This window comes from Pterocles gutturalis, unplaced genomic scaffold (genome assembly GCF_000699245.1).
Source record: "Pterocles gutturalis isolate BGI_N339 unplaced genomic scaffold, ASM69924v1 Scaffold28418, whole genome shotgun sequence".
NCBI classification, from domain to species: domain Eukaryota; kingdom Metazoa; phylum Chordata; class Aves; order Pterocliformes; family Pteroclidae; genus Pterocles; species Pterocles gutturalis.
Genome location: NW_010123848.1, coordinates 1 through 21,434, shown reverse-complemented (window position 1 = coordinate 21,434; position 21,434 = coordinate 1). Strand labels below are relative to the sequence as shown.

The window sequence follows — 21,434 nt, the reverse complement described above, 5'->3', positions numbered from 1 at the left end:
TATTGCCATGATAAAATGTCTAAGCATCAGCCTTACTCCAAAAGCTTGAGTTACTAAGCTTTTGAAACCAGCAGGTTGAACTATTCTGACAAATCTATAAAAAAAAAAAAAAAAAAAAAACAAACCAAAAGCCCAAAGCCAGAAACCTCCAAACCCCAAATTTAAAGTATAAGTTGAAACTTCTGAGTGAAAGCCTGATGTTTTAAAATAAAGATATGCTCTGCTGCATAGCTGCGCTGCTAAAACTATTTAATAATTTAAACTATGCTGTCATAAAAGGGTATGTTCAGTTTCTCTTTGGTCAGTTTAGTGATTCACTGACTGTAATTTTTCCCTCCGTGTTTGACAGGTAAAAAGGTCTTTTCACATAGTAATTTTGAGAAGTACCTGTTTCATGTACTAATCTTCAAATAAGTAATCTGCAGTCATGTGCAGCTGTTTTAGATCCTCTAAACCCACAGGTATATATTCATAGAATCATACAATATCTGAGTTTGGAGGGGACCCATGAGAATAATAAAATCCATGTATTGATAGATACATAGTGCAGATTCGTTATTAAGTCACTGAATGTAAAGTGTTTGTCTGCTGTGGGATGTAAATTGCCTGAGTGCTTCATTTTAGGAAAGATCTAGCTATCTGAAAACAGGACTTAATTGCTTACGACAGATACTGTTGCATTTGTGACAGAGGGACCAAGTACACTGGTAGGCAACTAAAATGGTGGAAGAGAAGGGATGACTTTAGGGATTTTATGTGTTTTGCTTGCATTATTACTTTTTAGACTAGTCTTTCAGTATGGTATAAGTAAAAAATGGGGGATCAAGGATTTCTGGCATCAGGTGTTGCAGAGAAGAATATAAACGAATGCATCACCTGTAGGAAGGATTAATTGGCAAAGAGTTACCCCTAAAATCAAACAAAAGCATCATCTTTGATAGCTTTTCTTTTCTGGAGCAGGTGTGCCTCTGCATCTATGCAATCTTGTTCGAGAAGGGGAAGCCTAATTTTCACTGGGAGAGAGTTTTCCTACTTCTTTTAAAGTGGATTTGCAGATGCAAAATCCCTAAATAGTGGAAACTAACATTATATATGTCACAAAAGCTGTAATATCACATGATTGTCCTTCCAAGTTTAGTTGTAACAGTACACGTGTTAGAAAATGTAGGTTTTGCTGCTGTGTATACACAGTGCAAAAATACTCACTGGTGGCTACTGGACAGTGTATAGAGAACTCTTTTTATATTTGACAAATATCTTTTTAAAATTTCTAAGAAGTCACAAGTGCAGATGGAAGTCAGATTTAGGATTGTTCAGTGCTGACCTGGCTTCGCCATGTGGGGTCCCTTTCAGAAAGTGTCCTGTCATGAAAGCAACGTTTGCTCGTTATCAGGACAGCAATAAGGCTCCCGTGAGCTCTTTTTGCAACGTAAGAACATGAGGCCTACATACGTAGTGAATGTAATACTGTTCCTGGGGTTTAGTGGTACGAAGTAATGGATTGGGTTTCATAACTTCTTTCAATTGAAGTTTGTTTGTTTGTGACAAAGCAACGATGACACAAGGATGGCTTTCATGCACGTTCTTCAAAAGTCTTGCAGCTCTGTATTGGTGAAGTATGCAGAGGGTACTAGTCATAGACATTTATAAATGCTTTGGATGTAGTTTAGATTTTATGCTGTTGAACCTAAGATTCTTACAGCTTCTAATATGTTTCAGATCCAATGGCTGTCCCACCATCATACAGTGACTTGGGAAAGTCTGCTAGGGATGTATTCAACAAGGGATATGGTAAGTAATGTGACAATGGTTTGATAACCTTTCGTATTTTTCCTCAGGTGTCTTGAAAATGACAATAAAAACATCAGGACCCTAGAGATCCTCTAAATGCCCGTGCTAGGAATTCAGCAGAGGCCCGGAGCATCTAGCCCCTTCTGAATTTGAACTTTAGACGTGTATCATGAAAATGCTGTAGAGTTAGAGGGGAAGGGTATGAGTTTGACCTTAAGATGCACTCCAGAACAGTCTCTGAAGAATGCTGCATATTTTACCTTCCAGTTACTGTATTTACAGGCATTCAATCAGTCAAACTCACGCACATTGCCATAGGAGACTACATGTGACAACACACAGGTTCCTGAGGTGGAATGATCTTTATGTTATCAGAACAGCCTGTTGTCATAGCTATAGTGGAAATAACTTCGCAATATTTGCGTTCCTCTTCAAAGAATTTAAATGGAGAAATTCTGATATTAGTGCCTTCTGGGAGCAGTACTAAAAGTGTTGACATTTTTTATCACGTTTTGTGGGTGTGTGTTGCGGTTTTAAAACCGCCACCAGACAGCCTCTCGTTTAAAAAACCTGGTGGGCTGAGGCAAGGACAGGGAGGGTTCACTCACCGCTTATGGTCACGGGCAAGAAACCGACATGACTTGGCGGGGGGGGGGAACTGAATTTGTCCCCTCTTCAATTCACAGAGGAACTGATGGGCTCAGCCCTGGCCAGGGGTGGGTCCAGCCTGGAGCTGGGGAAACTTTCAGCAGGTTCTCACAGGGGCCATCTCGGTAGAACTCCTTCCCCACCCCTCCGGCTACTGAAACCTTGGAGCCAGGAGTAGGGGTGAACTCTTAGCAGTTACTTACAGGAGACAACACTGTGGCCCCTCCCCTGCTACCAAACAAACCCATCACACAAAACCACAACAGTGTGTAATACAGATTGCAGTTGTATCCCAAATCTGTATGCTACATAAAATTAAAAAGCACTCTGGCCTGGTCTCTGCTACCCTGGAGTTCAGGCTTTGCTAAAATTCAGCTCAAGTTCACTGCTTTAGTGTCAGTTGTTTCAGGCTTTTCTGCTCTGTGCAAGGGCCAGGTATTTCCCTAGATTCATAGCAGATTACAAAGAAAAGGAAGAAAGCAATAGTATTTCTGTAATTGGCACTGGCTGAAGTAAGTGGAAACATATTTTTCTTGAAGAAGGGGAAAAGAAAAAATCCTGCCCTGCAGTCAGAAGTATAAAAGGAAGTTGGGTAAATCAGAAGAAATGGTAACTGTATCGATTGGTCCCAGACTGTAGGTAGCTACAGAAGGTGTGCGTACACCTGATAATTGATGATGGGTGACTGTTACGACTATAAATTGAGACGACCCAGTTTGAATTGTCAAAATTCCTTCAGTCTTTCCTCAGTAAGATCAACAACTGTTGAAATGTGAAAATAGGCTGTTTCAGGTCAGCGCACCCTACCTGCTGTACTTGGGTGTGTTGGAAATAAGCTTTGCTTGTATACCATAGTGAAACAGATGCTGTGTACTCTTCTATTCTCAGGATTTGGAATGGTCAAGCTGGAGTTGAAGACCAAGTCTTCCAGTGGGGTGGTAAGTACTGGAGGCTTTCAACATCACCTGTATTGCAACAGAAGGACAAATTCCTGAACTGGTTGGCGGTAATAACTTGGTAGCAGGTGTTGCTTCTCTCTTTCAGTTCTGATTTTAAAACCTGTAGCTGACTGAGGTATTTCTATAATGATGTGTGGACCTGACGTAGTGGTACTTCTTTTCCTGCTTTGTGCAAGAATTTTCACACATTTTGTTGCGGACATGTGGCTTTCCTCCCAGTTCCCCTTGCCACATCCCAAACATAAGAGTTTCTTCACCCTAAATAGCTCTCATTTCTGCTTATGAATGCAATTGAGTTTCTCTGCTGTTGTTGGTTTTTATAGGATTTTGAGTCCAGACTGACTTTTTATCCAAAAGGCCGAGGGGCAAATAAGAGCCACATTTTAACTTCATTTTCCCTCATCTCCTCCTTGCTTATAATGGAGGACTTAATTAAAACTAAATAGTCCTCCTGCAGTACTCTTTATTTAGAATTTGAGAGCATTTTATAGACATTAATTAAGCTTTAGTACTTCAGGTAACTGGAAAATACTATGATCCCCACTTTAATAATAAAGTGGAGCTACGTCGTGGAATGGTTTTCATAATTTTGGTCTTTAACCACAGGCATGTATTGTTTACTAGATAAGCTTATTCTTATGCTGAGTCTCAGTTCTGTGTGTGCTACCACTTGCTGCTGTTCTGGGTGATAAGCTGTGCTGCTTTTCAGCCTACTTCATAACCATATTTACCTTCCCTTGCATTCTTACCATGCAGATGGTGTAAGTCATTCCTCTTGTGTTACTGTATTCTGTCTCAGTTGAGCTTTTGATGGATTCCTTGCATTGTGCACCAGGAACGTGTAGGCACCAGGAACGTGTAGGCACAAGGAACTATGTGGTCTCTATACTACGACTGGTACCAGTTACTGACATCTCATGATATGCATAGTTTTCCTGGCTGGAAGTTTTGATTCTCATATAATATGGTAATGGTTAATTACACTATCTTCTGAATGTGACAGAACATGGACAACTGTACTAAGTTCTAAAATGGCCTTTTCCTTTTCCATGCAACTTTCATGTTGGATGTTTATTCAGCTGGTAAGAATAGTGACTGTTTTAGCATGTTGGCGCTTTATTGTTTTGTCTAGGAAGGTTTTCTGTGGTGCATCCTGTAGTTCATAAACTGTTCCATTGTTTTTAATCATGTTATCATCAACATCGTGAAGTTTGACTCTGTCCAAAGCTCTTAATCTCCAGTGATCCACAATAAGAACACTGTAAAACAGCAGGAGGGAAAACAAGGTAGATATGGTATTGATACAGTTGTTTGTTGCGTTGGGTTTTGTGCTTGTAGTGTTCTAGTAAGCATTCTGCTGCAACAAAATGGGGTTTTGAGGATGGAGATGAGGTTAGTAACAAAGGGAAGAGGAGGAGGATTTTGAGGGTTCTGTCAAAAGGCCTAAGGGTAGCAAATGTGAGTGCTGGCACTTGACAAGTGTAAAAAGTGAATGTCATTAAATATCGGAGTGCTGAAACTCATATTATCCTCTTGGTAGGAATTCACTGCAGCTGGTTCTTCCAACACAGACACAGGCAAGGCTTCAGGCAGTCTAGAAACCAAATATAAGATCAAAGACTATGGACTTACGTTCACCCAGAAGTGGAACACAGACAACACATTGGGAACAGAAGTTTCCATGGAGGATCAGGTAAGAGGATGTAGATAACTCTGAAAATGTTTCTGCATCTGATACCAGAAAGTGTGCAGTTGAGCAGAAAACATTGAAGAGTGAAAGTTGCACAAAACTATCTGGAGTACTAAAAAGAAAGAAGTTCGGCATATTTGCAGAACACACAGTCTGAGAGAGAGCATCATGGATTTTGGGGGCGGGTCTGCAACCATTCCCACAACAATGAGCTGCTACCTAATGATCCAAAGGCACAGTTACTGCAGTTAAGGGCATGCAAAATTAGCTATCTGTTTGAGTGAATATCACTGTTATTGACTCCAAATAAGAGGTTTTGTTTAAAGATACACTGTAGCTATGTAGAACTGTCACTGCTGCAGTCATGCAGGGTAAACCGAAGAGGGGTCTGGTAGTGTTAAATGCTCTAATACAGTAGGACTTAAGTTTGGCTGCCTTGAGATTGAATATATTTTGTAAGGTTGAAGAGAAAAATTAGTGTTTGCAGATTGGTACTGCTTACACAAAGGGGTGCAAGCAAAAAAGCACTCTCAAAACACATTTCTTTTCCAAAGTAATAGCTTTATGCTTCTCACTTAATGCCTGAAATGTAAGGTAATGGTTCCAAAGGTAGTAAAAGTTCTGTGGTGTCCTCCACCATGTATGGCCATCAATTTTTGTAGTTATGGTTTTGTACTTTTGCCTGTGCTTTAAAATGGAAAATGCTGTCCAGCTCAAAACAAGGGTGGGAAAGCTAAGGCAGGTACACGGTTTGGCCTGTGAAGTAGCACTGTGTCTTAAAAGAATACCTGTAGATTCTGAGAGAGATCCTTGAGCTACCATATGGATTGCTGGAACTATAGGGAATAAGCAAACATGAACTGAAGAGTTTTCTTTCTTTAGCATAGTTTCTCATTTTCTTGTCAACACTAGATTTGAAATCTTCTTGTAATAACATATCTACAAAGCATGCGCTCTTTTAGGGCCTCATTGTGGGGAGAAAAGTCCAAATTTTAATCCCTTATCATACAGCGTCCTGTTTTTATTGTAAAACATGTGGGAGACATTACGGTCATGTTTTGCCTTCTCTTCACACAGGAAGTAGAGCTATAGTAGTGGAATATAACAAATCATGTTTCAGCAGAGTTCTGAGCAGATGTTTACATTTTTTTTCGCAGTTGGCTGAAGGATTGAAGGTGGCTCTTGACACTACATTTGTACCAAACACAGGGTAAATATTTTCTGTTGCCTTTATTTAAGTAGTGCTAGACTTTCCTGTAACTTTTAATTAGAAATGCTTATTCTGGTCATTGTGTAAATGCTCAAAATTTACTGTAGAATATTCTGCAGGCACTATAGAATATTTTGACAGCAATGGATAATACCAGGCTCAGAAGGACAACGTCTGCTAAAAATGATTCTTCAGCTTTTTGGCCATCAGCAAATTTGTTGTTTTGCAGTAAGCACTATATTTTTGTAACTGTCCCCTTAAACAGCCAGGTCTTACATGGACCACTTGACTTGTACAATCTTTATCATGGTGTTGATAGTCCTACTGCTATTAACTCAGTCCATTAAGAACACAAAGCAAAATTATTTTTTTTTTCCTGATGCTTTTGGGCAGATGTCTATGCACAACTGAATGAGGAGGTAGAACCACATAGGTATTATGATAGGCAGTGGAATAGTACTTTTTTGTCTTTCTCAATTACCATGTATTTCTTTTTGGGAGGCAGTAAAGCAAAGGAGGGATGTTTATGTCTGGATAACGCACAAAGCTTGAGACTGCTTTGTAAATAATATTGGTATTTCTTTATTGCTGGGGAGAGCCTATCAGAAAAATTAAAGAGTTTGAAATGATACTTGGATGTAATTAATTAGAAGCTAAGTCAAAAAAAGTGAGACCCCAGGCCTGGGTATGAGTGACAGGCAGCACAGCGTTGTGCTGTGTCTTCAGTGGGAGAGAAAGGAGGTTGGGGAGAGGATTAAGGAGGCGATAAAATTTTGTCTATGTTAAGTTTGAATTGATAGCAAAATGAGAACAAAGACACATTGGAGAGAGAGGAAGAGGCTTCCCCAGAGGGACAAAAAAAAGGCTGACCAAGTGGATGATGTCTGGAGGATGAGGAAATTCCTTTTCGATAGAGGAGACTGGTATCCAGCAGTGAAGAAGGAAAGAAAGCAAGCACTAGACATGAAGGAACAGTGGAGACAACTGAGCAGACAAAAAGTAACTGAAGGACAGAAAGGCCAGCTATGAGTGCCGGATGTCATGGATGCTCCTGAAAGGAACTGATGATGCCATAACACATTGCACTCACTTGTGGGGAACAAAAGTTGAAACCTGATGGGTTTTAGAGCATTAAGCATAAATGCTTTTGTCTTTTCTGCTTCTTGAGGATTTTAAGGAGTTTGAGATGGCGGAGGAAAAAGTGACACCACATATTAATACCAATATTACCCTTATCCCGTGCCTTCGTTGCAGCTGTTAAGTTTTGAGTAGGCTTTACAGTCATTTAATTTAACTGGCCTTAAGAGACATGCATACTTGAATAAAACTACATAGAATACATACTTGTGTGCTGCTAGGGATAAAATGGCATGTTTCCCTCTGCAGGAAGAAGAGTGGAAAGTTGAAGACCTCCTACAAAAGAGAATACATCAATCTAGGCTGCAACATAGATATTGATCTCTCTGGGCCAACCATCTATGGCTGGGCAGTGTTGGGCTATGAAGGCTGGCTTGCTGGCTACCAGATGGCTTTTGATACAGCCAAGTCTAAGCTTTCACAAAATAACTTTGCCTTGGGATATAAGGCAGGAGACTTTCAGCTGCACACTAATGTGTAAGTATTAGCTAAGCCTAGAAGAGCATTATGAGAGGAGCCAAACTAGGTGAATAGTGAGCATCGGTGGAGTTAGGAGAAAGGTGGGTGGTGCTGATTTGTTTTGAAATAATTTGTATTTGGTGTTTTCATCTTCAGTATAACTAGAGCAGGGGCAACTTTCCAACTCTTGGCTGTCCTTTGAGACCTTGTTTGAGGGTAATTTTGGGTTTTGTGTATAGAAGATAGTGGAATAAAGACACTTTATAATGTTAATTTGGAATTAAAATGTGAAAACTTTTAACTTCTATTTTGGTGCTAGATAAAAGAGCCTTCAATTAAGATACTGTGCATGTGTATCCCCTCCCCCCTCCACTGGACAGAAAGCTTCTGGTTCAGAAATGCCCAAGGTGGAGGAGAGGTGTGTGTTGCATTGTGCTTGAGTGTTTCCAGCTGTCATTGCAGTGTAGCTCTAGTGCTGGCATTCAGATGCTGAGAATCTTAGAAGCTGGTGTATTTAAACAACTGCAGTGAAATAATGTTTTCAGGCTCATCGTTGCCATAACTGATTCAAGTCTTCTTCTGGATTTATCCCTTTATGTGTTACAATAGGCTTGCTTTCTTAAGACAAGCAAGCAAGTTGTCTGGGTTTTGGGTTGGTTTTTTTTGTCAGAACCTCAAACCATAGGTTTCAGCTGTCTGTTCTGCAAGCAAAACTTATGTTTTGGGTAAAACACATGAGGAGGAGTCTGACAGCTCCAGCTAAGAATTAGATGAGCATGGATCCAGTGAAGTATTGAGTCCTTGGTTAATTTTAAGAGCTAATGATCAAATGATTGTGGGGAAGGGTTAACCTAAAGAGTTACTATTTAATAAATAAGGCTTGACACACTTGCATTTCTTACAAACAGGAATGATGGCACTGAGTTTGGTGGGTCTATTTATCAGAAGGTTAATAATAAGGTTGAGACATCAGTTAATCTTGCGTGGACTGCTGGAAGTAACAACACACGTTTTGGTATTGCTGCTAAGTACCAACTGGATGAGAAGACTTCCATTGTGGTAAGAATTTTTTTACAGGAACGAGTATTTCAAGTTCCCTTAAATACTGAAAATTTGTGGTATGAGGTAGTTGCTTTAAATAGTTACTGAGAAAGTATGGTAGATGGCAAACTGTGTCTTCTGTTGTGGTTCAAATTCAAATTGGGACCTCACAAGTCATATTTGTGAAATGATTAAAAAAAAAATCTAAACCAGTTTTTGCCCATGGTGAAATAGTCACTGGTCTGACTATACTTGGAGCCTATGCAAAATTTGTTTTCAAAAGGTAATGAGAGTGAGGTTCAGGAGACAAAACATCCGCAGAGAAGTGACAGTGAATAGCAGTAACTATGTGTACATTCTAACTATAAGAACTGAAGTAGCAAGCATTTGTTATGCTTCAAACCAAGAACTATTTCCAGGACAATTCAGACAGAATTAAAGATGGGAAATACTATTGTAAACAGCTCAAAACTTAGTAATGCAAAAATGGGTTTCCATATTCTTATATTTATTGCTTATTTTAAATAAAATCAATGCTAAGCAATTTGTGAACAGGGGTCTGTGAACAAGACAGCCTTCATTGGCTACTAGAAGACACTAGTAACTAGTCCTTTAAAGGATATAAAGAGACAGTGCTGGGCGCAGTGAAGGATAGAGTAGCATTTATGTAGGCATTATGGGTCACCATTTGAGGGAAAGATAGGAACTGTTACTTAAGCCTGTTACAGCTTAAGCTGGAAACTCTTGAGGTGAAAAGGAAAAGGCTGGAACCTTGTAGACTGCTAGAGGTTAGTCTACAAGTAGCTGGAGGAGGTATTGCATAAGCCACAGTCTCATGGCACTGGGACAATTCTGTCCGAATATTCATACACAGTGTATAAATATTGTGATTTCTTTTTTCCTGTAGGCTAAAGTGAATAATGCCAGCCTGATTGGAATTGGTTACACTCATGCCCTCCGACCCGGTATGTAAGTCTGACTTGTAGCAGCAAATAGCATTAGTACTACACTGTGGGTTATTTTATCTATTCTGTTCTAGAGATGACAGTAAATTAGCTAGAAATCTTACATAGGCTTGTGGAAGTAAAGGATGTGTAGATACATAAGTTCCTATAGCAACCAAGACACATTAGTGAGGCTCAAGTACTGGAGGGAGGGCATTGTACACAGATATTGGTATATGAAGGGTCTCATTATTTGCTTTCCTAGGTGTAAAGCTGACCCTCTCAGGCTTGATTGATGGCAAGAATTTCAGTGCTGGAGGTCACAAAGTTGGGCTGGGATTTGAGCTGGAAGCTTAATGTAGCTTAAAGTTAAACAACAGATGCTGCTCTGGAAGATGAAGGACAAATGTATCCAGTGTGTTTCGGCCTTAATATTACTCTGAAATTTCAAGAAGTGTGAACTTTCTACTCTTCCAAAGAAGAATTTTAACCCAACACTGAAGTCCAGAGAATGCCAGTACATCAAAGGAAGATATTTGAAGGCATGCATGGGAGTTGTGATGTTTGTGCCACATTTCACTTCAGTTACCTGTATTTTAAATCTGTTCCTACCAACAGAAGACCATCCCTGCTCTCCCTATTATTGTATTGCATCATGCATGTCCTACACTTCACAACCTTTTTCTAAAAGATGGTCTCTGTGTTGTGTAGTTACATCAGAATGAAATAAATTGGTAACAGCTAGAACATCATGGTGGTGTGTCTTAGTGAGGTTCAGAAAAGCTATTCTGCACCCACCTGAGTGTGTTGGTTTTGTTTTGGTTTTTTTTTTTTGGTGCAACTTTAAGCATGGTTAATAATCTGCAAATGCTTTGTTAAACTGTATATGTACAGTGAAGGTTTCCTCCTCTCTGGTCTCCAGGATAGCATCCTTACACCTATCATGCATTAGAGACCTGCACAGTGAAAGCAGCTTTTTCATTAAAATATTATTGAGGGTATCAAAAAGAACAAACCAAAAGTTTACATGGTTTAGACAATTTCGTTCCCATATAGGAAACAAGTATTAGGTAAGTACAACCATTACACTTAAGGAAAAAGTGCAAATCAGGAAAGTTAAGAAATTAAGTTCACAGTTCAGGTATATTAGGAAGGTGACATCTACCAGTGACTCTACAAGCTGATTGCAGGCATTGTCCAGTAGAAAGCCCAAAAGGCAGCAAAACAACCACGTGATGCCTAAGGGAAGATACAGCAGAGAAGAAGAATGTCTGCTGTCTTAAGGCACGATTAAGAACTTTTTCCAAGGAGTGAGAACAGGCACTTCCTACTGTATCTTTGTGAAAAAAAGCATCCAAGAGGTGGCTATTAAAAGCTAGGCCATATGTATCACATATGCAGTAGGTGACAGCAGGAGGGACTTGAACTTCCCTTCTCAGAGGCAGCAGCATTTCACAGTTGGCTTCCTGAAGTAGCATGTCTTCAGAGGCAACTGAAGTGATTTTACATCTGGGTTTGCTGGGGACTGTTTGTTTCTTCTACCTGAAGATGCAGCCAGCTCCAGTCTAGAGCCTAAAGAATAAACAAGTTAGACCTACAAAGTTCAACACTAGCTTACAGTTGATATTTCTCCAGAATAAAGGGAAAGAAATGTAAAAGATTTAAAAATTCTCCTGTGAACAAGTTGGTCGATATAGTTTTATGATGAACCATGTGACTGCTGTAAAGGAAACCCTTAAGTTGCTTATTTTCTCTAATATTTTACTTTCTTTTCAATATTCTGCTTCATTAAATAAGCATCCCTGCCCACCAGTGTATTGCCACCAGAAGACCATCCCCATTTTAAGAGTGCAGTTTTGCAGTACTTTTGTCCAGCAGTCAAATGCTTTGCCCCATCCTTTATTGTTTGGCACAACTGAAGTCCCTACCACATGGCTCCCATTCTCAGCAGGCAGGGAATACATCAGAGCCGTTCAAGTGGGGGGAGTGTGTGCTTTCTATCTCCCACAACTCCTACTCCCTCCTTGACCAAAAGAGTAACATGCAGTTTTCCATCAGCCATATTACTTACTGGTGGCAAAGTTACACAAGCAGAAGTTTGAAGCCATGAGCTTCCCCACTCCATTTAGAGAAGAATATAAAATAGGTTACCATGAAGCTCTGCTCCTGATCCTTCATTGTGTCATGCATCACATTTTCTAGTTGGCTGCAGAGTTTCTGTGATTCCAGCAGTAGCTCCTCACTGAAAGGGACAATTATTACAGTTTTGTTTAAAGAGATGCTGCCTCTACCTTTAAGAAATATTTCTGGCACATACGCTGGAGAGCACTGAAGAGTATTAACCTTTACCAGTAGGCTCACAAGCTAGTAATTCATACTGCACCTGGGAAAGATGGTGGCATCACCAGATTTACTGGGACAGGGAAAGGAAGCAGGTTCCAAGTCTGAGTTGGGTTCTTACTCTGTGGAGTCACTGTTGCAGAACAGCAACTAATCCTATAAACTAAAGGATTAAGCAGCATACAAATAAACAAAACAAGGTCTGTCATTCCAACTGGTGACTCGGTCTTTTATGCAAGCCCGAACGACACATGCTTGGTTATAGCAGTCTCTCCTTTATGATACAGCTCTCCTACTATCACCTTACATGACTGCTCCAACAATTCCTTTTGGCAGTGTACTTCCAGGGAGCCCAACCATTCCAAATAAAACAAACACTTTATCATTGAGGCAGGGGGAAGTGAAGCTACACATTATTCCCTGTTTTTCATAAGGAAGGTTCACAAGCTCCAGGAGTCCAGCTACTAGACAGAAAAGACTGCTGACAACAGAAGCTGAACACAAAAAGTGTAAAATGTGAGAAAGCCTGTCCGTTCTTACTTCACAAGCAGAAGTCCCAGCAGCTTTGTAGTGCTGGCATTAGCAGCTACACAACTCCAGACTTTGCCTCACCTTTTCCTGTCAGAGTCTGATAAATTGTAGGTTCCAGAAGGCACCTGCAGGAGCAGCTGACCAGGGCTACCAAGTCGTGATGTGTTCATGCTCTCTGGACTGCCAGTAACAGGACCACGTACTTTACTCTTAAGAAAACACAGAAGATTCAGATTGCAATTATTTCCACTAATTTCCAGCAGCATGAGACAGCCTGGAACTTGGCTTTAATACTAATTCAAAATAACAGAGAAAAGAACAACAGGACATACTAAATTGACTATTAATTATTTCAGTAACCTGTGCTACAAACCATATTTTCAGGTTAAACTGGAGTTTTTATTTTACTTACACAAGCAATTTTCAGCAAGTTCCACAGTTCTTTCTGTCGTTTCTCCTGAAGCCTAACAACTGTTTCCTCATCTTCATTCATCAGATTCATCACTTTCTCCACTCTGGGGAACAGTTCCAGTGCCTTCTGCTTGCAAACTACAGTTTTACTATTAAAAAAAAAAAATAATCAGATCACACATGGGCAACTGCAGTTAAGGGAACATTTCTGTAACACACCAAGATCTCATTAGCTGTTCACACTGGTTTTTTTTAAACCTCTAGAACAAAACCTCTTCCTGAAAGAGAAAATGCTTTCTCTCAACCCTCAATAAAAGCCAACTCTACAAAGCTCACCTGAGCTGAGCATAAATGACTCGGACTTTTTTTTCAAAGGTCTGGATTGCCTGTAGGAGCAGTCGTACTATTTCTTGGCTGTCACCGCTTGTCCTCTGATCTGGAATGAGAGTCAGAGTATTACACAGAAAGGCAGGCTTACCGGAGAGGGTGAGAAGATTCTTAGTGGTTTGTTTCCACTGCTGCTTCAATCCTGAAATATCCCAAGCTCAGGTCATGCAAGTTTGAGTGGGATGAATTACACTGGGTTTTAGCCACCTTCTTCAAAATTACGAGAACTGGAAAGCAGAGTTGGTAGGGTGAGCCTATAATGCCTTGGGGTTGCATAGCTGCTCAAAGGAACAGCTATGTTCTTCATTCTTTCTACACAGAAGCAGCAGCATATGCTTGTGGCAACAGCCTGTTCTGAGAAGAGCTCCAGAGGAGTTTAAAGAAGAGCTCAGAAGGTCCCAAGAAAGCAAGGCTAGCCCAGTTTAAAATTGACTCCCTGACTCCCCTCTCCAAAAAAAGGCAAGTCCCACAGAGTCCATGGGTACGCCTAGAATGCAGAGCAAGTTTTCTCAGTGCTCATTATAGCATCTCCAAAGTTACTATCCACACAAAGCAAGTTGATCTTGAGCTAAAATGTCTTTTACCTCTCGGCTTCTCTCTCAACCTCCGGTACAGCTCTCTAGCTTGTTCCTCTCTAGAAGAAAAAGATACAAGAACACAAGGGACTTCTGTAGAACCTAAATTATGAACTAGTTCAAGAACTCTAATCTTTGATATACCAGTCTGCCATTTCAGACTGATGACAGGCAAGGAGTCAAAACCTGTCTTTTAGTGTCAAAGTCCTCCCAGTCCCCCATAATTTGGCCTGAAGAGATAGTACTTTCATTGTCCTCAGTGAATAAGCGTAGCTAGCAATATCCTTGCATCTGAAGTTTAAGGTAGTTCCAACTCACAAGTCCTCCAGTGTTCCTGCTTGTTTACGACCTAGCGGGCTTCTCTGCAGGTCCACAATGTCTGTCTGCAGGGCCATCATTCTCTTCACTAGCTGATCCACATCATCCTCCTGAAAGCAGGGCAGAACATAAGCAATGGGACTGTCTCAGACTAAGAAACTACCACTCACACTGGCGCACTCTTTCTCATTCACGTTTCTAAACACTCACAGTGGTAAGACGCAAATCTGACAAAGACAGATGAGAATATGAGTAATTTCAATTCAAGGAAATTAGCTTGGTGCTCTGGAATTAATCAACTTTCAATATTTTTTTGATAAAAAATGCAGCCTGAGACAAAGAGCCACTGAAGGGTCAGACTTTTTAGTAAATGTACTGTTAGTTCCCAGGTCATTATGCTTCCTTTTCCTTAGCTATTCCAGATTTCTGATCCTATCCATCACCGCTTTTCCCCTTTTCCCTCAGCACACAACCACATTCACTCCTGGCACCCCAAATTCTGCTTTTCACTTGAACTCGTGCACATGCAGAAGCAGATGCTTGTTAGACAGTCATTCTGCCCTCTGCCTCCTCCCAACAGAAGGGGACCAAGTGTTGGAAAAGAAAACGATATTGACTACTGATCTGGGAGCGACAGTCCTTAGCCCTCACAGAGGTTACACTGTCTTGTGTCAGAAGGCTTGAATGCCTTACTGGGAGCAGGTGCGGGGCATGTACCAAAAACAAAAATTCAAGACTGATGTGTTCAATCATCTAATTGTCACTTTCCCATTCAGTTTAACCTATGTTCCATATCCTCTTTTCAGCTATTCTGGCTCCAGAATTGGGTTAGCAGGACATCCAAGTGTAACCACTGCAAAATCTTCTCTCGCATTCCCCAAGATCTCCCTTTTTCCTGTAAGCCTGACAAACACAGTGAGCTTCATGAAATACTGGCAGCGGACAAAAATGGTGCCACCCCAAACCAAGGCAATGTGATATCTGGAATCAGTCCAGACACAAGAAGCTTCTCTTTAAGGGAGGACAATGAAGCGGGAGATGGGGATGGGGGGAGGGAACCTCTTTTTCTTTAGGATAAGCAGTTAGATTTCAAAACATACCCGCCCACAAAGTTCCACAGCTTGCTCCATCTCTTTCCAGGCAAACAGCAGCTTCTCAGAAGCTACAGAAATGAAAGAATGATTGCTTTTGTCATGTTCATACAGGAAAAGGTAGATACTTTGTGGGGATAAAAGTTGTAAAAAGAGATTTGTTTGACAGATGCTATACTCACTAATTCCAAATTCAATCTGCTCTTTGTACTTCTCCAGATCTATTTGGATGCTTGTTTTAAAGAAGTCCAGCTTTGCTTTCAGCTGCTGAGAAAGGGAAGCCATGGAATTCTTCATCTTCGAGAGGGTACTGTTGTAACGCAACAGATTCATCCTGCATGGACAAGAAGAAGGTCCTATTACCCTCCCAAACTAAAACCACATACTTCCATTTATATCAAAAGTAGATACTTAAGAGTGTAGCAGTGAACGCGAGATCAGTTGTGTCAGAGGATGGAACTCTCAGCTTTTCAGTTAATCGTTAATGGCTCCACTCATGGGCTTCCCTATTCCAACAGGGTCCCATTCCTATCCTTTCCCTTTCATCAGGGTGCAAAGGCAGAAATAAGTATTCTAGAGAAACTGCCAGCGTACATGGCTGCTCGCTGCCCCTGCTGAAGCCGGTTACAGTCCTCTTTCAGCATCCGGATTGTGTGCCAGATCTGACCCCACACTTTCCGCAACTGGAAAAAGTGGAGATTCTTCTTTGGATCCTGAACTGGAAACAGAGTGGGGAGGGAAACATACATATCAGCATGAAGCCTAAACGTGGTGTTGCCACATGACAAGACAGAACAAAACATCACTCCCTTGAGGGGCATGTTACCTCTTGCAAAGTCTATAGTTGGCTAACCCCTATGCAGCTTCTCCAGTATATTAAAATCGAACACTTCCTTCCCTCACTTATTTTGACCAATTGAATGAATGCCATTCCATCTTACTGCTTCTTCAGTCTCAATATGCAAAAGCTCTCTCTACTCTTTGCATATGAACCACAGAACACAGGCAGCCCTCTCAATGCAAACAACCTCTCACATTCATGCTAGAGAAAGTCCTTACGGATGCAGTCAACACTTTCCGGATGAGGACGCAAGGCAACTTGAGCCTCATAGGCAACTTTCTGGTTATCGAAGAGGAAGAGGAGGTCTGCGTCTGCAGCTGCAGTATCATTCACCTGCAGAAGACAAAAGACCCAACTAGGTTCTCTAAGAAAAAGCAAGCCTCAGTAATACCACGAACAGAATGTTCCTCCTAAGCCAAAGACTGAACACCAAAGGCAACAGGGTGCCTGTTCTGCAAGGGCTGTCAGGTCTGTGTGGATGCAGGAAGTGCTGCACTCCCAAAGCGAGAGCAGCGCCTGCTGATTTACTGAGCAGCAAGGAAGGGAGTATCCAGACTCACCTTGCTATCAGCTATATGTTTAGTGGCCAACTTCTGAGAAAATGCAAGTCCAGCTTCCTGCAGTAGCTCCTGGTCCTGTTCTGGGATTCCCGTATCTGATTGGATCCTGGCCTTCACAGTCTGCAGAGTCTCCTCCTCCGTCACAGGGTAGGTGTGTACAGTTCCCGTAACCATGTTCAAAACATGAAGCAACTACAAGAAGAGTGGTGTGACACAAGAAGGGATGAAGATACATTGGTCGTGTCTGAGCAGAGACACTGGCCACTGGTAAACTGTTCAAAGCACTTGCAGGACTCAAGAAGTCACTTCACAGCTACTTCTTAACATTATGCCAAAGTCTTTGCCTCTATCAACTGGAAGAGAGGCCATGTGGCAATTAAACAGCTTCAGCCACAGAATCCTCTATCAGAATATGGAACCAAGCACACACAGAAGCTATTTGCTACTCCCAACAAGCTCAGGGAGTATTTGTCCTCAAATCAGCAAGAGGAAAGCACCTGTCACTAACTGTAAGGAGACAGCTAAATGAGATTCTCTGCTGCTCCTCCTCCTAGGTCTGTGGCTCAAGCCTCTTCTCTCATGGGCTACAGGCAACTGCTCTCTGGAAAACTTTTCCAGGGTAATACAGACCCATTGCTCACCTTCAAGTTCAAAATGTCATCCAAAGCTTTGAAACACCCATTGGGTCCATATGTAGGATCTGTACCTCTCTGCCGTGGGTGCCACATTAACATGAGTTGCAGCCATTTCTCCAGCCTCCCAGCCAAAACACTGACGGACCAAAACAAGAAGGGGATCAGAAGAGGTAAAAGGTGCATTTGCAGTCACCGTATGGCCTGGTCTCTGCATGAGGACCGATAAACAATTTCCCCCCCACCCCCAGTCACAAATGCAGTGTTTAGAAGGCAGAAACAGAGACTCACAACTGCACAAGTCTGACAAGGGACACAATCACTGTTCGCGTCATGCACTCAGTTTATTCACAGATTAACATAGTAAGGCATATAATAGAAACCTGGTCCTTTTGCAGAAGAAACAGTTTATCCCAGCATGGTGTAACAGATTTCAAGTCCTCACCTGTTTAGATTGTTCGGGCAGGGTAAACTGCTAGAAAATTTGACCTCTCCAGATAAGTCTTCTGAAACGACAATATCCAGCTCACTCTTCTGTCGTACTTTTGTATGCCTAATGAATTCAAGCAAGTACGATCGTGAAATAATCACGTGTCTTTCCCAGTCTGCATGTTAGTAGGCTCTTAAAGCTACTCTTGATGGATGTAATACAGATGCTGCTTTAGTTTCTGCTCCCTGCCCTGCAGGAGTCAGTCATGATCCCAAAGAGCAAGTATCAGGAATGCTGAACTTTCTCAGGTGGCTCAAACTCCTGTGAGGGGAGTCAGTCTCCATAAGGTCATGGAACATAGTGATATTACCCTAAGAACCAAGGGACCACACTTCTACTTCCTGTAAACAGCACAGTTGCATTGCATGTGGTCTTCTCATCACCTGGCCCCAGCTCACTCACCATTGCACTGGCTGCCAGTTGGGTAGGAATGGTCGGAAGCCTGTAATGCACTCAAAGGCCAGGGTGCCAAAGCTCCAGTAATCCACTGTCACCGTATACTTCTGCTGCTCCAGCAGCTCTGGAGCCTGAGACAGGTTACACACACATGAGATAAGGCCACCCATCTCTTAGCTCTATCCCTTAAGAGCTCGTTAACATTTGTACAACAGATGGTGCTGAACACTCTGCCTCTCACAAGCTTTAAAATCCTCTCGGAGTGAACAGCATAGGTTATTGGCATTCCTCCTCCTTATTTATAGCAAACATATGCTAGCTGCAGCACCCCAAACACGCCCCATACCAGAACAAGTACTTCATCCCAGCCCAAAGCTTGATAACAGTTAACTCTATCCCACTGCAAAGTGGTAGCTGCTCTTCTAGTCGAACTCCTTCCTTACCAAGTACTGCAGAGTTCCAACAAAGGATGTGCATAGGCTACCCTGATCCAACTCCTTAGCATAACCAAGGTCAATGATTTTGTGTATTAACTGAAACACACAACAGAGAATAAAAACACTAGAGAGCAGTCCTGTTAAAAGCACACCACACAGCAGAGAAGGAAAAGGTTCAGCTCTTGAAAGGTAGGCAGGGAAGGTGCTGACAAAGAGATGGAAGTGGAAACAAGAGGATCCTGTAGGTTCCTAAAAGCACGAAGTATGTAAAGTTGTCACTGGCTTGATACACACAGAGCTGGAGACGTTACTGCTAATGCAGATCTTTGGTCAATTGGTACAGTCAGGTTCTTTCTTTAATAGTTGAAAGTCAAAATGTCAGGTGTTACCAGAACTCTAATGCAACGTTTCATCTCAGCTGCACATAGAATACTGTTCATCTGACACACAGATGTGAGCTAGCTGTTATCCTGGGTTGACTGCTCTTGCAGAGGGACTACTGCAACTTCATGAAGCACGTGTGTTCCTCTCACACTTACTTGCCTGCGCAGGCAGAGGCACCTGGTTCCTGCTTACCCTTTGCTCTCCTTGCTGCAGCACAATGTTCTCCGGTTTCAAGTCTCTGTGGATGATCCTGTTCTCGTGAAGGTATCTGAGAGCAGAAGCTGAGACACAGAAAAAGCCACTTGTAAGAGTGCAACTAACAGTACCTTGCATGCGCTTAGTAAGGATTAATTTCAGGCTAGTATAAGCATGGCTTTTGGGTCAAATCTTGTACAATCAAACATACAATGAAACACCACTGCCTAGCTTCCAGTCAGCAGGGACCTCCCTAGACTCCCAAGACCTTTGGTAGATGATCGAGAGGGGTCCTGCCATAACATCCACCAGCTCTTTCAGTACTCTGGGGTGAATTCCATCAGGCCACAGAGACTTGTGAACATTCCGCTGGTACAGCTGGTCCCTGACAATTTCAGCGTCCACAAATGGAAAGTCACTGCTCCCACACTCATCGTTCTCCAACTCAGGGGACTGGCCAGCCCGAGGTCTCTCAGTGTTATTAAAGACTGAGGCATCAAGGTGCATATCCTTAGAGTGGATTCAGCACTGAAAGAGCTTCCATAGTTCAGACAACTGAAGGTACTGCTACCACTTACCAATATCAGACAACAAGATGCGAATAGCTTCTTCCCGTAAGCCACAGCAATTCTCCAGCTGATTCAGGTACTACAAGAAAACAACACAGAACGTAGTCTTTCCCTCCTGTATACTCAGTGAGGCTCAAAGTCCCACAAACTCTCATGGATACAAGAAGTTACAGTAACAGCAATGAAATTCCCTAGAGGCATAAAACTCCATGGGATTGTGACCTTCGGTAGCAGCAATTACAGTTTCAAGACTTGGTCTAAACGCACAGGATGAGAAAACAGTGTGTGAGAGAAGTCAGTGTCATCTCCTTTCTCTTCCTTCTACTTGCTCCATTTTTCAAAGCCATTTCCCCTGTGCCTGGCAGTATCAACTCAAATCTCAGCTCAAAGCTCTGGGTATTATCTATGGGCAGATTATAGCGAAGGTTAGAAAAACAGTAAGATTAGAGTTAACACAAGGTTGTTTGTTTTTTTTTTTTCCAATGGCAGATAGAAGTTAATCACCTTCAGGAAGGGCATAGCCCATGGATGTACCCTGCCCTACGATGGTCTTGGCCATACTCACATCCTGTTGCACATCCCTCACACATGCCCTTATCCTCTACATGCAAATTCCTCAGTGTCACTTGCAGCTAAACAAATACAAAAAGTTTCAGAAAGCACTTAAGTCTTCAAAAGCTGAACTTAGTATCAAGGACCAAGCCACCAAAACCTGTTGATGTCATGACAAGAATGAGGAAGTGTCAGGATGTGAAAACCGAGGTTTTACAAGGAAACTTCAACAGAAAGCCCAGGATCAGCTGAGAAGCTGATTCAGCCCTTGGTCACCATCCCAAGGAGCTCACCTTGCGGAGGTCTCCGCCTTGGCAGTACTCCATGGCCAGCAAGGGCAAGTCATTCGGTGCAAGCTTCTGCATCCCTTCAGGGACGTCACGGGCAGCCACCACATTGGGATGGTTCAGCCTGAGGAGCGGACACGAGGCAAGTACACGATGGGCGGAACCAGGGTAACACCTGAAAGAACTGATCTACAGCAGCTACACAGCTTCACGTGCTCACGGTCATCGTGCAAAGTCCTACCAGGACACTAATCCCTTTAGAAACTGAACCAATGAATACTAAAGGTGTGCAATCCATCCATCCATCCTTCACAGACCTGGGCTTGTCCCAACTCCTTGCATTTAACGTGCAGTCAGTGCAGCCCTTCAATGCCCACGCACAACAGATCTGCCCGGGCGCTACAGGAGCGCAAAGGAGTGTGACGCAGTCTGCTGCCACCATTCACATCAGACCCCTGCGTCCCACAAACCCAGCGAAGCGCCTGTCACAGCCCGGTCACAGCGGCCCGGACACAGCGGCCCCGGCAGGCAGCAGAACCGCCGCAGGGGGAGGCGCGAG

The 21,434-nt window shown here is 42.3% G+C and overlaps 2 protein-coding genes across 4 annotated transcripts; one reads left to right on the top strand and one right to left on the bottom strand.

The window, feature by feature from the left end:
- The first annotated feature begins 427 nt into the window (after positions 1-427).
- Positions 428-10,626, top strand: VDAC3 (voltage-dependent anion channel 3). Of its 3 annotated transcripts, none has more exons than XM_010078083.1 (9): positions 428-461; positions 1,720-1,791; positions 3,328-3,377; positions 4,939-5,091; positions 6,246-6,298; positions 7,685-7,912; positions 8,803-8,953; positions 9,843-9,900; positions 10,145-10,626. In XM_010078083.1, exons 1-9 carry the CDS (start codon positions 428-430, stop codon positions 10,234-10,236), a joined length of 891 nt encoding a protein of 296 aa, XP_010076385.1. In that variant the 3' UTR covers positions 10,237-10,626. The 3 variants fall into 3 exon arrangements, with proteins under 3 accessions (XP_010076385.1, XP_010076386.1, XP_010076387.1); XM_010078084.1 differs by lacking the exon at positions 428-461 and adding an exon at positions 4,478-4,480 and having other exon boundaries at positions 1,725-1,791; XM_010078085.1 differs by lacking the exon at positions 428-461 and adding an exon at positions 4,155-4,157 and having other exon boundaries at positions 1,725-1,791.
- Positions 10,627-11,143: 517 nt separating this feature from the next.
- Positions 11,144-21,050, bottom strand: IKBKB (inhibitor of kappa light polypeptide gene enhancer in B-cells, kinase beta; the record flags this gene model as incomplete). Its single annotated transcript, XM_010078086.1, has 19 exons — positions 11,144-11,451; positions 12,031-12,121; positions 12,832-12,959; positions 13,163-13,310; positions 13,498-13,597; positions 14,133-14,182; positions 14,442-14,551; positions 15,542-15,603; positions 15,715-15,866; positions 16,127-16,250; positions 16,592-16,706; positions 16,934-17,125; positions 17,575-17,704; positions 18,011-18,118; positions 18,458-18,582; positions 18,895-18,984; positions 19,465-19,553; positions 20,046-20,115; positions 20,882-21,050. Coding segments are annotated over 19 exons (2,122 nt in total), but the record flags the coding sequence as incomplete, so codon positions are not given.
- Between the last annotated feature and the right edge of the window lie 384 nt (positions 21,051-21,434).

Coding starts and splice junctions, on each gene's coding strand:
- VDAC3 (XM_010078083.1), top strand. CDS start 428: ATGTGCAGCTGTTTTAGATCCTCTAAACCCACAG. Junction 1,792..3,327: donor TGTATTCAACAAGGGATATG/GTAAGTAATGTG, acceptor TTCTATTCTCAG/GATTTGGAATGGTCAAGCTG. Junction 6,299..7,684: donor ACATTTGTACCAAACACAGG/GTAAATATTTTC, acceptor TTCCCTCTGCAG/GAAGAAGAGTGGAAAGTTGA.